The sequence below is a fragment of the Chamaea fasciata genome, unplaced genomic scaffold (genome assembly GCF_029207755.1).
Source record: "Chamaea fasciata isolate MVZ Bird 193981 ecotype frontalis unplaced genomic scaffold, bChaFas1.0.hap1 SCAF_9, whole genome shotgun sequence".
Lineage (NCBI taxonomy): Eukaryota > Metazoa > Chordata > Aves > Passeriformes > Sylviidae > Chamaea > Chamaea fasciata.
The window spans coordinates 16,318,173-16,332,379 of NW_027094094.1; the positions used below are offsets into that span (position 1 = coordinate 16,318,173).

The 14,207-nt window shown below is 44.8% G+C and overlaps 1 protein-coding gene across 1 annotated transcript in view; it reads right to left on the bottom strand.

Annotated features, from left to right (window-relative positions):
* Positions 1 to 11,353, bottom strand: part of TBC1D12 (TBC1 domain family member 12) — a 41,277-nt gene extending 29,924 nt beyond the window's left edge. Inside the window, 2 exon segments of the mRNA XM_066191214.1 lie at positions 10,354 to 11,233; positions 11,236 to 11,353. Of these exon segments, the coding sequence (XP_066047311.1) occupies positions 10,354 to 11,233; positions 11,236 to 11,353 (998 nt within the window).
* Between the last annotated feature and the right edge of the window lie 2,854 nt (positions 11,354 to 14,207).

Sequence of the window (14,207 nt, forward strand, 5' to 3'; positions counted from 1 at the left end):
TGATTTTTTAATAAGTTTCATAGGCATAAAAAATAGGTGTATGTTTGAAACTTGTTGAAATTTGAATTAGCTGCAAGACGAGCTGGTAAGGAAATTACTTATTTACCCAACAATTTTTATCCAGAGAGCTGTATCAGCAAGGAGTTAGAAGAGGCATGTTCCAGGAATTGCTATAGATACATTTTTACAGGCAGAAAACACTAAAAGGAGTACTTTTTACATAAAAACCGTACTTTTAGAACAAATTCTGAAGACCTCTACAAGGCTGCAATTCCATATTCTGTCATGACAATAGTCAAGTACATAACAAGAACTATTATATTTGCATTGGCATCTCTTTACCAGGCATAAAACACAAAAGCTGCTTAAAAATACAGTAGAATTCTTCTCCATACTCGAGTCTCGGCCACTCTGTTAAGGTCTCATGTGGAATAATTTGGAAATAATAGCAGACAAAACCCCATTGCTTTATTAAGCAGAATTAGCCCCTCTGCTTTAAACAAGACTTTTCAATAATTTACATGCAGAAACAAAGGTAACTCAACTCTAAGCATAAATAATGAATCATTGAAAGGAAATAAAACCTTTTTGGTTAGCCACTTATAAAGTGTGCAGAGCAACCAGCATTCTACATTTTTAATTTCAATAGCTTCAAGTGTCAGCCCATTTTGATCCAACAATTTATGACTGCTCTCAGCACAAGTTTCCAAGTTCTGCCCTATATTGGAGGAGATGTGATCCAACCAGTTTTACAGTTTACATTTTCCACCATTTTGCTACAAGCAGCAGCTAGATACAAGCTTCTCTTTTAATTTTATTACCCCAACCACAGATTTGTTACGGGAGGTTTCTAATTTTAGCACCTTCTAGATGTAAAGATCTCCTCTTTCTCTCAGCACTGAGACAATCCAAAGAATATCCCAAACTACCCTCTCCAAAGGAGCTTCAAAGTTTGTAATATTCTAAACCTGCAGTCTTAAGTGCTATACAAGCAAGCTTTCAGCCTCTCTCCCCTCTGCTAAAATAAAATAAAATAAGGAAACAAAAATCCTACCCAGAAAAACAACCATCTTCAGCAAGACCAAGCTTGTAGTATTTTTTTTTTAATTAAATATGATGTCTCCATTTAGATTAGTGGTCAACTAAAGCCTTGGCTACAATAAGTACCTGAAATTTAATGAACAGTCAAGGATTAGCTGCTAAGGATTGAGAGGTTGGGAAGGAGGTGGCTTCTGGTGCCTTGGAGAGGACAAAGATTGACAGAACTATCATGGAACTGCACTGATGAGACTAAATTAGATCAACTCTCTTATCAAGCTCCTAGTGGATGCCAGTCCCAAAGTGGCTTTACAAAGTCTGCTGGCAGAACAGTTTTACTACAGGTACACAAACACTTGGGCAGTTTTAAGAGTTGAAAGTGTTTAGCAGCATTACAGAACACTCACTGATAAACAGCATTTTACCACACTACATTATACTCCTAACAAAGAGCTGCTGCACAGGTCAGCTTTACAAGCTGTGCAAGCATTCAAAAACATACATAAACACACAGGCACAGAGGCAAGGTAACTGACGGCGTTAAATTTCAGAATGGTTTAATACAAATAAAGGAAGAAAATCAGCCTTTACCTTTCAGAGTGATGTAGCAAAACAGAGCTTTATGCCAGACTGTTCTATCATCTTCATATTTGATCAGGCAGTTAAAAAGCTATTTGGATAGTACACCAAACACTACGGTCAATCTTCCCCGATCATGGTCAAATGTCATTTACCCACAGTATTTAAACCAAAGTCTTAGATCACAGCTGCGAGAACTGAAGAACTTTTACCAGCTGACTACAGCTATTCTGTTCATCTGTATTTTCTGGTATTTTTTGCATGGCCAGGAATTCCAGTAAAGTCACAGCTAGTTAATGAGCAACATCCTCCAAGCAAAATGGTGCTAGATGAACAAGACCTCTTCCTCCCACAAACACACATAACAGGGAAGCTCACTTCTCTTCCTTTTACAAGTAATGTCCTACAATCCTTTTGCTGCACCAGTTCCAAGACTCTCTATAGCTTGAGTTTCAATCCAACTCACTAGATAAAACATTCTCCCACGGAAAACCATCAACATTTTTCACTCTCCAGCTTAATGAGCTACAGCAGCTCACAGAGGATCATATAAATACCAGAAGCAGGGACGAAACATTTCCTTTGTTTCCTGACAATAGCAAATTCTTCAATCAGCTCACTGAGATATCTCACAAAGTACAACTTCATTAAACAAACCACCTGAAATTGTTCGAGAAGTGACTCACTTTCAGTTGAGGCAAAAGTCACCAGCTTTATGGGGGCAGTCACTATAGCTATAGTTCAAATGTTTCTATACAATGTATGCTTTCAAGACAAAGGTCATCAAGATTTCCAGCCAGTGACATGGTCTGCAAGCCTGTGAACTGTAAGTTCAAACACAGGGCAGAGTTTTATTTTGAAGACTGTCTCAGGGGTGATTGCAATTCTGACCGGCCTGGTTAAGCCTCCGATAATATTTCTCCTTTCTGGTGCCTGACAGAAGAGTGCCTGTCAACTACTTGATTGCACAATGCAGCACTGCAAGGTATTACTGGAGTACTTTTGCAGTCGCTCAGCACATTGGGTTTCAGCAGCAACTACCAATTCACAATATGTTTTATGTCATTGTTTCAGTGATCAATTGCAAAAATACTACGAAACACAATAATTAAGTTTTGATCTATTAGCTGATATGAGAAGGCAGGGGACTGATTTCATTCAGTTTTGCCTGGTAACTTTTTTAAAAATGAGGAAGAAACTTTGCAGTCTACCACTCTGCTACTTACAGAATTTGAGGAACAGCAAACAATATGCAAAACACAGTTTACAAGAAAAAAAGTTGGAATAATAGAATAATTTAGGTTGGAAAAGACCTCTAAGATAATTTAGTCCAACCATTAACCTAGCACTGTTAGGATCACCACTAAACCACATCCCCAAGTATCACACCTACATGACTTCTAAGCATCTCCAGGGATGGTGGCTCAACTACTTCCCTGGGCAGCCTGTTCCAATGCTTGACTAGCCTTTCAGTGGTGATGCTTTTCCTAATATCCAACCTAAACCTCCCTTGCCACAACTTGAGGCTGTTTTCTCTCATCCTGTCACTTGATATCTGGAAAAAGATATCAAGTAGTCACCCACATCACTACAACCCCCTCTCAGGTATTTGTAGAGAGTGACAAATCAGCCTCCTGTTGTCCAGACTAAACCAACCCTGCTACCCAAGGCAGACAGGTGCCAACCACGGAAATAACCTTGGATAGCAAGTGGATTGTTTGAGTTTTAAAGCATTCTGGCATACAAGCTGCTTCATTACTGCTCAGTAGCAAGCCAGACAAGATCCTACATTCATGAATGCACTAGGCAACTGAAGCAGTACAGATAGGGTAGAGCTCTGCAAGGTCTGAGGCCTGACCACAGCCAAGCTTAGGTTGCCCATTCCTACAGCTGCCCTTCAGAAAGTTTAGACCAACAAATGTCACAGGCAAGGGGAACCAATAAGGAAGCTTCCATTATGCTACATGATCAAAAACCACTCTTTCCCTTACCCAAGAGCACATTAAATAGAACTTCCCAAGATTACAATGGAAACTGCACATAGCTTCTTCTTAAGAAAGGAGTACCCTGGAGTAGGGAGAAAAATTGTAGGAAAGTACTCCTCTAGGCTACAGCTCCTCCTTTCAGTCAGGCCGTAAGAAAGCAGGAAAGGAATTTAGAACACCAGCGTGAGTGTTTGGCTCTCAGGAGTTCTGAAAGAATAAACTCATCTACGACCATGAGAACTAGTTTTCTACTAATTGAAGTCATAAGTTCACCCACACAACATCCACGCTCTTCTTCAGACTGTTATCCCAATATCAAGCCAGAAGAAAAATGCTCTGCAGGTGGCTTGCACAGCTGACTGGTTTCTGAAAATACAGAGCCAAATGATCAGTCTCTTTTACAGGCTCTCCTTGTGTTCAGACTTCATTCAAAAATCTGCTGGATTTTTATGCTGGAGCTTTGTCAAACTCAGAGGTTTGACTGAACCTGGGTAACAGGCTGCAGTACTAGAGAGATGAAGCAGAAACGACAGTTCACTCCCTTAGAAACTTAGAAAGCAACAATATAAAGACAGATGCACACACAGAGGCTGCGAAGTTTAAAGCAATGCCAACCACCCAGTTCAACAAACTTAGTTCCTTCCCAGCTGAACAACAAACAAGACCAATAATGATTTAAAAAGGACAGACTTTATATCATAAACATCTCAGTAGTTCCAAGAAATTGAAGACAGGAGTAATAATTTTTGCATCCACGTGAATGAAATGTGACCAAAATCCCTTAAACTCTTTTTTCACTCTTAAGCAATCAGGACAAAATAACCTCATGAATAACTAACAGCCAAGACAGCAAAAGCATAAAACTATCACTTTCTTAGAGACCAGCTGTGATTTAAGTGATCTCCTTTGGTTGTTATTTCCCATGTAAAACATTCTTCTTTTAGTCATAACCTATTCAGAAGAGAGGTCCCATTCACTTTGTCACACTACTCTCAACATACTCTGTAAGAAACCGTGTGACCCCAAATAAGAAGAAGACACCAAGGAATGAAAAGGCTTTCTGCAAAATGAAGGGGCGGGGGAAGAGAGAAGCTGCTTTCAGATTAAGTTTAAATGCCTCAGTAGAACACTCCTTAGCAAAACAAGATATGATTCCAACAGCTTGCTGCACACAAAACCAGCAATTTAAGCTGTTTGGCTTGAAAAAACCCACACATTCCCCCCCACAAAAAAAACCTGACATCTATTCAAGTCAGATTTTTTTTCCCTGAGGGGGTAGCTGGGGAAAGACTTGCTGCAGACAGAAGTTGGAGCAACATGGCCTTCTGAAACCTAACCAGAATTAAATCACAGAACATTCTTCAGCTAGAACTACTGAAATTTAACTTGGATTTGCTAGTTAACAGACATCCTAACCAAACTGATTCTATAGGTGCATAGCATATCATCTATGGTGAAGCACTCATTGAAAGCCAGAGACTGGCCAACATGTCAACACAACTTCACAAAATAAATCATTCTCCGCAAATATAAAGGAAGAATCTACAGAGGAGCTTCTCAACTTGATAATATGAATGACATTTCCTATTTTTATCAAGTTACTTATGTCTCTAACTTGGGAAAAAGTACTGAAGTTGCCCACAGATTTGGGTCCAGGTACCCTAGCTTACTTTCTCCAGTCAGCTTCAATTCAAAGCAATTGTATGTATCCGTTTGTTCACTTAGGTTACAAGATTGCTTACAGAAATCAAAAACAACTGCACCCCAAAACAGAAGGGTGAAGGGTGCCCTCATGGCTTCTAGGGGAAGCTTTTATGTACTCCCTTAACTCTTCTCTCTAATTATCTTTCCAGTATATTGACAGTATATCTGTACTTTTTTTTTCATTTGGTTTGTTTTAATCTGGACAATGTAAAAACAACACCAAAATCAAAAATAAAACACACAAGTATTTTCAGTAAGATATGATCAAGATATAGGCACAGGCAATGCCAGAATAGAAATTAAGCACTGTGAAGTGACCCCATCAATCTGTTGTCTTCTCTTAACATGAATGAAGGGTTTAGAAGGCCTATCACAACTAGTACAGCTCATTCCCACTTGATTAATTTGTGAACAAAAGTCCCCTAAACATATTTCTTCTCCATAGGTGCAGAGTATATCCCCTGAAGTTTCATGATCATTTATGTATGCAGAGCTTTTCTCTAAGAGAAATGTGGATTCTGGTACTAAACCATCACAAGACCCATTCAGGCAGATGCCTATGTAGCGCAAAAAGCTTCAAGTGCTACTTAGCAATAAATTAAAATATAAACTACAGAGTTAGAGACACTACTGTGTACTGAGTAACAATACTCAGTGAACCTCCCTGCAACCCTCCACAGTCTCTGCCAAGGACATTTGTAAAGGCAAGAAGATTAGCAGCTTTTGAAGGACTACCTACTCATGGAACCACAGGGCTGTGTTTACAATGAGGGAGACAAAGACGTGAGCTTCAGTGATTTCTAAGTGCTTTGTGCCTACAAATACTGACTTCTTTCGATTTTCCATCATCTCCTCAAGTGAATATTTTTCAAAACTTCTGGACAATAAACACAACCACTCTGGGCAATGAAGGAAGTATGAGACTAAAGACAGTTTCCATTAGAATATGGGTGCCAACTAGCCATACATGCTTATAACTCCTTATACCTATTTCTCACAGCACACCCCAAAGACCTAGAAGAAGCAGCAGTTATTAATTAATCTCTGTGAATCTTAGGTGAATACTGGAACACAGGCACTTGGGAAAATAGTGCTCTACTACAAAAAAAGCAAATATGACTGTTGTCAACAGTCAGCTTTGAATCCAGGAATAAGAAACTTTGCCAACTACCAGATACCTAAATTTGTCTAGCAAACACACAATTCAGAAAGGTACAATACTTACACAAGCTGAAAAGATGCCTGGTACCCACCTACCGAACTATGAAATAGAACTCATCTTTAGAAGAGCTACAGCACCACTGAGTCTTTCTCTCAGCCCTGGATTACTTGCTGCTGCTTGACCTTTTTGGTTTACTGCTCTACTCTGTCCCCCAAAGCAGCGCATTTAGAGCATACTGCAGCCAAGGTAATCATCATGGCTTCAATCCAACTGTCCATGCAATGCTCCTGCTCACTGAACCATTCTGCACCCAACAGCAACCCACTGGGGCTACCCAAAAGCGACCCAAAAACGCAAGAACAGAGCACTGCCCTTGTAAGCTGCTGTGTAATACCACAAACCAGAAGAACAATGCCTGTATACGAGTGCATGATGAATCATATGCAGCACTACAAAGCAGTGACAGGTGACATCCCAGAAGCCATTTATTGCTCTGACCAAAACAGTAGCACAGTGGACACAAGTGACCATAACCATGCGATTTTCCTTGTCATGACACTCTGCTTCACATACTGATCTACTTGTGGCATCCCACTTCAGATGTAGAGAGAAACAAGATGTAAAGCAAAACCAAATATTTTCCAGTTAAAAGTTATTAGTATTGATTTGACAGGCTTAATGATTTGGCACAAACACAACTTAAGATCCCAGGGTCATATATCATACCTAATACTTACCTGAAAAAAAGGTTCTAGTCACCACTGCAAACCTTCCCAGGATCTTAAAGTAATTATTAATGACAATCTCAAGGGCACAACCACTCTCCCTGACACAGTGTGGATAAGATGCATCTAATGACAGCTGCTTGTTTTTTCCTCCACCTCACCTCATCAGTTTTATCTCTGGTTCAGTGAATGAAGACAGACAATTAACATGGATTATTTCAAAGAACTATGAAGCAGGTCAGTCTGATAACTGAAGAGCTAGGAACAAGCTGGAACAGCTGAAAACAGCAGCCTCCTAACCCAGATCTGTCTGATCACACTGTGATTGCTGTTCGGTCACAGCAATTACAATAAAGCTGAAGGCAGTAGGACTTTCCCTTTGCCTTTTCTCTTTTATTAAGTATCTGGCAAGAAATGTCCAGCTTTTAGAAGATTTTCCATATAATTATGGCTATTAGAAAAACACAATGGGAGATACCGAATTGTAGATAGTTTGCAAACTCAACAAAGAACATTACAAGCACAAAACATCCTACATAAGATATTCCAGGTTGCTGGGCTACCTGTGTACCTGTGTAGCACATTCAGTACCCTTTTTTTTTTTTTTTTGCATTGTGGGAGCAGCTACACACCGACACGCAAATGAGTTCCTCTCTCTCAGGTACGCAGCCACTCGGTACAACTCAAACTCTGGGAGCAACATGATTTATGAGTCTGTGCACGTTCAAAAATACAAGCAACCTTCTCCCTGACCACTCCACAAGAAAGTAGAGTTGCTACAAACATTCAAACACAGGACAATTTTTTATACCATTTCAGTTCTCATTACTGGTTTTTAGGAACTACAGGATAACCCACCTAGACTGGCAACCGTCAGCTTTGACTGAATCTGGGCAGTTTCATATAAAAGTGAGAAGTCTAAGCTTTTGAAATAACGGTTCAGAAGACAAGAACTACTACTGAAAATGTTACAAAAGTTTTATTACCACTTTTCATAACAATGGATATTACCCACTCTAGTATTTATGTCTCTAGAGACAAATATATCAAGCAAAACAAGTTTGAATTTGTTAAGAAAAAACACTGAAAGTTTTCATTAGTCAGTCTTATTTTGGTTGACAGGATTAAATCAGCTGTAACTAAGGCTCTTCTATGAATGCATAAGCAAAATTGAAGGTAGCCACTATTGCTCACCAAGCCAAATGCATCAGAGGCACAGCCAGCTGGGCCAGTCAAGTGCTGTGAAACGGGATTTGCTGAGAATCACTCTTTCCCGGAGGTGTCTGTACTACAGATTTTGTCAGGACAGAAGCAATTAAACTTTTTCATGTATTACCTAAGGCCTTTACTAAAACCAGCAAATATCAGTGTATATCGACAACTTCTACTGCATACCAAGTTCAGACTTTTCTATTGTCCTGGTTTTATCTGGGATAGAGTTAATTTCTTCTCAGTAGTTGGTACAGAGCTCTGTTTTGGATTCAGGGGGGGAACAATGTTGATAACACATTGATGTTTTGTTTGATGCTAAGTTGTGCTTATCCTAAGTCAAGAACTTTGTGTCTCATGCTCTGCCAGTGAGGAAGTACACAAAAAGCTGGGAGGGAGCATAGCTGGGACAGGTGATCTGAACTGGCCAAACGGATTCTACACTGTAAAACCTAATGCCCAGAACATAAACTGGGCAAGTTACCCAGAGGTGGCTGATCAGTGTGTGGGGACAGGGTCTGGCACTAATCAATGGCTGATGAGCAGTTGCTTTGTGCATCACTTGGGTTTTTCTTTATATTACTACTATTATTTTTATTATTATAATTATATTTTACTTTGTTTTAATTATCACATTTTTCTTACCTCGACCTACAAGTTTTACTTTTCATTCTCCTCCTTATTTCACGGGAGCCAGGGGTGAAGGGGGTGGTAAGCAAGAAGCTGTGTGGTGCTTAGTTGACACCTGGGGTTAAATCACAGCATCTATGAGGAAAATGCTCCAGAATTTCAATGAGTTATTGATTTGGGGCAAAAAGCAACAATACAAATATTACTGGTCAAGTCCAGCTCTTTAAGTGAATGGCCCAGATAGGGATTGAATTCACAACTGTGGCATTATTAGCACCATGCTCCAACCAACTGAGCTACTTTCATACAATATACTGCAGTTCACATAACGTGGGGAAAAAGAAAAAAGCATGGGAGGGAAGAACACTAATACGGAATAGCAGGACATCTCTCAGTCCATCCCTGAAACAAAGTGGGTGCCCCAAACTTACTCTTCAATTGCTACTATCCTTATCCTCAAGAATCCATCTTCCCCTTTCCTAAGAGCTGGCAGAGGGAGCCCATGTCTCAATTTGGCATCAAACCTCTCCTATCTCAATTCTTCAGTTAATAGAGTAACCTTATTCTGACATCTTAAAACACCTAGAGAACTACTGTCCTACCAGAGTGACTTGAACAACAACTATAAACCCTCTCGGTTTGGGAGACCAAAAACTGCTGGAAATTAAACTCCTCACTTCAAACCGAATAAAGGTAATGCAGAGTGTGCTATAAATTATTATAGTCCAGCTGCACCTCCTGGGTAGTATCCTAAAGAGTAACGTGACAGAGATCCGAGGCGACAAAGCAGGACGTCCCACAGCTTTCGGTTTTCTGCTAGAAACTTAAGTCAATTCAAGCACAACGCAGAGTACTTGAAGTTTTCAACAACACACTTTGAACGAAGTAAGTAAACGCTACCTACACCGGCAACAAGTAGCAAATGCTTTATAACACTGCAATTTCCACGACGATTTGAAAGGAGCTTCCAACACCAACAACTTTCGCTTTATTCTCCAAGCGGTTTAATGAGTACCACTGCGATTATTCAGGGATATGCCCTGGTACAGGAAGCAAATTCCAGTTTGAAGTCCATGCAGTTCGTAGCAGTAAAACGTCCTTTATCATCTTACTGTCACGTCCAACCCCTCTATCCTGTCCTAAAAGTATCTGCTCGCCAGCGAAAAAGCCCGCCAGGGTCGGAACCGCTCTTCGCGTGACCCGCAGGAAGACCCCGCCGGCCCGAGACACGCTCCTGCAGAGCGCCCCACGGCCGCCGCCACCCGGTCGGGCACACCTGCATTCCCCTCGCCCCAGGCTCTGCCGGGGACGGCCCCTTTACCTGGTGAAGAACTCGGCGAAGCTGCTGCCGGCGCCGGCGATGCCCACCCGGTGCCGGGCCCTCTCCGCGGGCTCCTGCGGCGGCGGTGCCGGCTCGGCGGGCGCGGTCCCTCCGTGGGGCAGGTGCTCCGGGGCGCTGCGGCGGCGGCTCACCTCGTACGTGTTGCGGGAGTTCAGGTTCACGTCCGTGAAGCCGAGGGGCGCCGGGGGCAGGGCGGCGGGCTCCGCCCGGTCCCGGCAGCTCCGCGAGCCGGGGGCGGCCAGCGCCCGGCCGCCGGCGTCTCCCCCCGGGCTGCGGGGCGGCGAGGGGCTCTCGGCCGCCGCCCCCCCGCGCCGCTCCGCCTCGCTCCGCAGCCGGCAGCTCCTCAGCGGCTCTTCCAAGGCGGTTCCCGAGGGGACGCCTCCCGTCGGGCAGGGGAGGAAGCCCCCGTTCTGCAGTTTCGCTTCCTCCTCCTCCGGCCCCGGCTCATCCCGTCTCGCCCGAGGAGGCGGCGGCTCCTGCGGCGGCAGCAGGAAGCCGACGTCCCCGTTGGTCATCCTCCCGCAGGGGCCCACGGCGCAGGCGGCTCCGTTAGCGGGCTTCTCCGGGCAGCGCTTCCCACCCGCGGCCGCGGCGGGGCCGAGCGCCGCCAGGTAACGCTGCAGCAGCCGCTCCTGCCCCGGCCCGCCGCTCCGCCGGCTCGAGCCCCGGCTCCCATCCCGCTCCCCGTCCTCCTCCTCCTCCGCCGCCTCCTCCTCCGCCGCCTCCTGCCGGCCCGCGGGAAGCACGGCTGCGCCGCCCGGAGCTCCGGCATCGTCCGGCCCCACCATTTGCCGCCGCGGAGCCCCGGGGGCGCGGCGGGGGCCGGGGCGCGCGCCTTCCTCCGCACCGGCGGCGCCGCGAGCGCTGACAGCCGGCGCCGCTCTGCGCGTCGGGCAGCGGCCTCGGCGGGGGGCGGGCGGGCCCGGCACACGCAGGCGCGCGGCGCCGGCGGCGGCCCTTCCCCCCGGAAAGTCACCATAGAGAGGCCGGGCAGGAAGCGCCCGCCCGCTCGCCCTCCCGGCTGCGCCGCAGCCGGAACCATAGAGACGCCACCCCGCCGGAGGCGCCGTGGAGGCCGCGCCCCCGCCCCCCGGTGCCGTATTCCACCTAAAGGCTGGCGGCGCGCGGCACGTACCGCATTGCACCGATGTGCCGCGGCTGCGGAAAGCCCGGCCCGGCGGCCTCGTCCCCCCGTCCCCGCCCCAGAGCCGCCGGGCTGCGATCGAGCGAACGGTCCCGGCTCGCTGGGAGCCGGGCACACGCACACACTGCACACACACGCCCCGCGGAGGGAGTCGGAGGGCCCAGGGAGCCCCGGCACCAGTGTCCCCGGGGGCCGGGGCTGTGGGCACTGGGGACGGGCAGGGCAGCGTCGCTTTTTAGAGGAGACGGGACCTACCTGAGCTTTGGGGGAAACGGGGCAGGGAGAAAAGGGGAATGAGGTCGGCACTTCGAAATGCTGGGGTGACTCCTCTCCTGAGCAAGGGATGAGATGTCATAACCCCTCAGGTTAACGCTGGGGAGGCGGACGGAGGACATCTACACGTCCCATCAGCTCTGTTTCCCACCACGTTTCTCAGAGAAAAACCAAGTTACTACGGTCCCTTCGGCCCAGCAGGAGAGCAAGGGAGCAAGGCCACAAGTCACACGCAAAAGAAGAGGCCAGGGGGCTTCAAGTCCCTGGAAAAGCAGTAACAGCATAGGTCCCGTACTTGCTTCTGTAGGCTACCCCTCATCCTAGACAAACACACAAAACAACACCCCAACCCAACAGATTATTTATGTGTTCCAACAGTAAACACTCACAGTTCGTAGCGAGGGAAGTGCAATTCTCCTGGAAATCCTTGGCCGAAGAAGTTCTCCATTTAGTAAGCCCACCTTCCAAGGTGTCCCAGCATGGTGGAGGGCCTTGCTTTTAAAGGCAGGCAAGTGGAGCATGCCCAGAGGGAGGTGTGACCCACCAGGGGAAAGGAACAGCTGCTTTTTAGTTTTCTTTTTTTTTTTTTCCTTGCCTTAAAAATTGTGAGCATTTTGGAAAGAAAAGTTTAAACTGAGACTTTTCACCTAAATAAAAAGTTGATGCGTTTCATTGTGTTGTGACTTCTTGTTAGCACTTTGCAATATAAAGTCTGGGCTTTGCTCAAGTTAATAAAAAATAGCGGCTTTTTATTTTCTTGTTATCTTGTAACTGTACTTTTGAGGCCTGACGTGCAACAGTGGTGTTATACATGCAACAAGGAAGTCTGATCTCGCCCCTTTTGACTTCAACTGGCAAGTAGTTGGGATCTCAAATCTGATTTGACTACCTTGATAGCAGGCATGCAGCCTCATCCAGCTACAGCTGTGCCAAATAAGGGACCACTGACCTCAGCTGCTTCCAAAATTGCCCAATCAATATTTCCAGGATTGCCTATCCTTTGGATATGACTGTTGAACTGCTTGTGAGAACACTTTGTATGCTACTTTGGTCAAAAAGAACAAAAGAAACCGTTAACAAAGATGAACTAATTAAGCTTTTTTGTTAGCTAAAGCTTTCTAATTAAGGTTTTTACTGTAACTAAGATGGCAGGCTTTTTGTTCTCCACTGTGATTCGGGTCATCTCAGACACGTGGAGGCTGATCAGTCTGCCTGCTGAGTGAACATACATCCTGGGTGCTATGGAGGCACTCTTGCCTTTACCAGTGAGCATTTCATGTTTAAGGAAACACTCAGATGCAGAGAGTGTCTGTGTTCATTCTCAACAAAGTGGTCATTCTTTGCCTGGGATGCTCTATGGCAGTGTCACCATTAAATAGACTTCAGTGATTTCATTAATGCAGCAGCAGCAGCAGCAGCAAAGCAGTACCAGATGTTCAACAAGCTAAGCAAAATGAAGACTGGCACAGGGCTGGGTTGTGGTGAGCTAATTTCAGTCAGTGCAGCAGGGATCATTGGCATTTATGCCAGGGGTTCCAAAGGATAGCACATTTTGTTGCGCAAAATAAGACCATTGGTTCATAGGATTTTCATTGATTTCCACCTCCAGGAGTGCTGTGGTTTACTCCCAGACAGCAATGAAGGCCCACACAACCACTCAATCTCCCCGTGGGATGGGGGTGTATAAAAATGAGGAAGTCCATAGGTTGAGATAAAGACAGTTTAACAGGTAAAGCAAAAGGCACACAGGCAAAACAAAGCAAGGAATTCATTTAGCACTTCCCATCGTCAGGCAAGTGTTCAGCCAGTTCAGCTCAGTCTAATTTGCATGAGCAAGGATAAGCAGGTAATCTGCAGAATATTGTGAGCAAACCACAGGGAAGAAGTGGGACTAAATAGTAATTATGTATGAGGAAACTGTAATTTACATTTTGCTCCCAAAGACTGAGAAACAGCACTAGTCTGTAAAAAACCACAAACAACAAACTGTTCAACTAATAAGCCAATGCCCGTTGCTAACTTCTCATTATCAAAAGGACAACATAAAAAGGACTCAAATATTAGTCTAACTCTTGTGCCAATCAATGCTGCTAACTGAAATAACCACTTAACAGGTACATCCATAACCAATATGTAGCTGATGGTTTTTCAGGGCTATTTCATTACTTCTATAATTAAAATATCAAACGGCTTCCTCAAATCAATGTATAGGAGGAGCTGTACCCTGGGGTTCCCAAAACCTCAGATGTTCTTCTATTTGCAATATAGTTGAGATCTCTGGCAGTTCACTCCCGAGGCTTTCACTGCTTTGGAAAAAACATCTTGCACCCCACTAATAGCAGTTTGCACTTTTAATACAAAGCCCTCTGGACAAGATCTCGTTGCAGAGTGTAACTAACAATTAATTAAGTTGTTT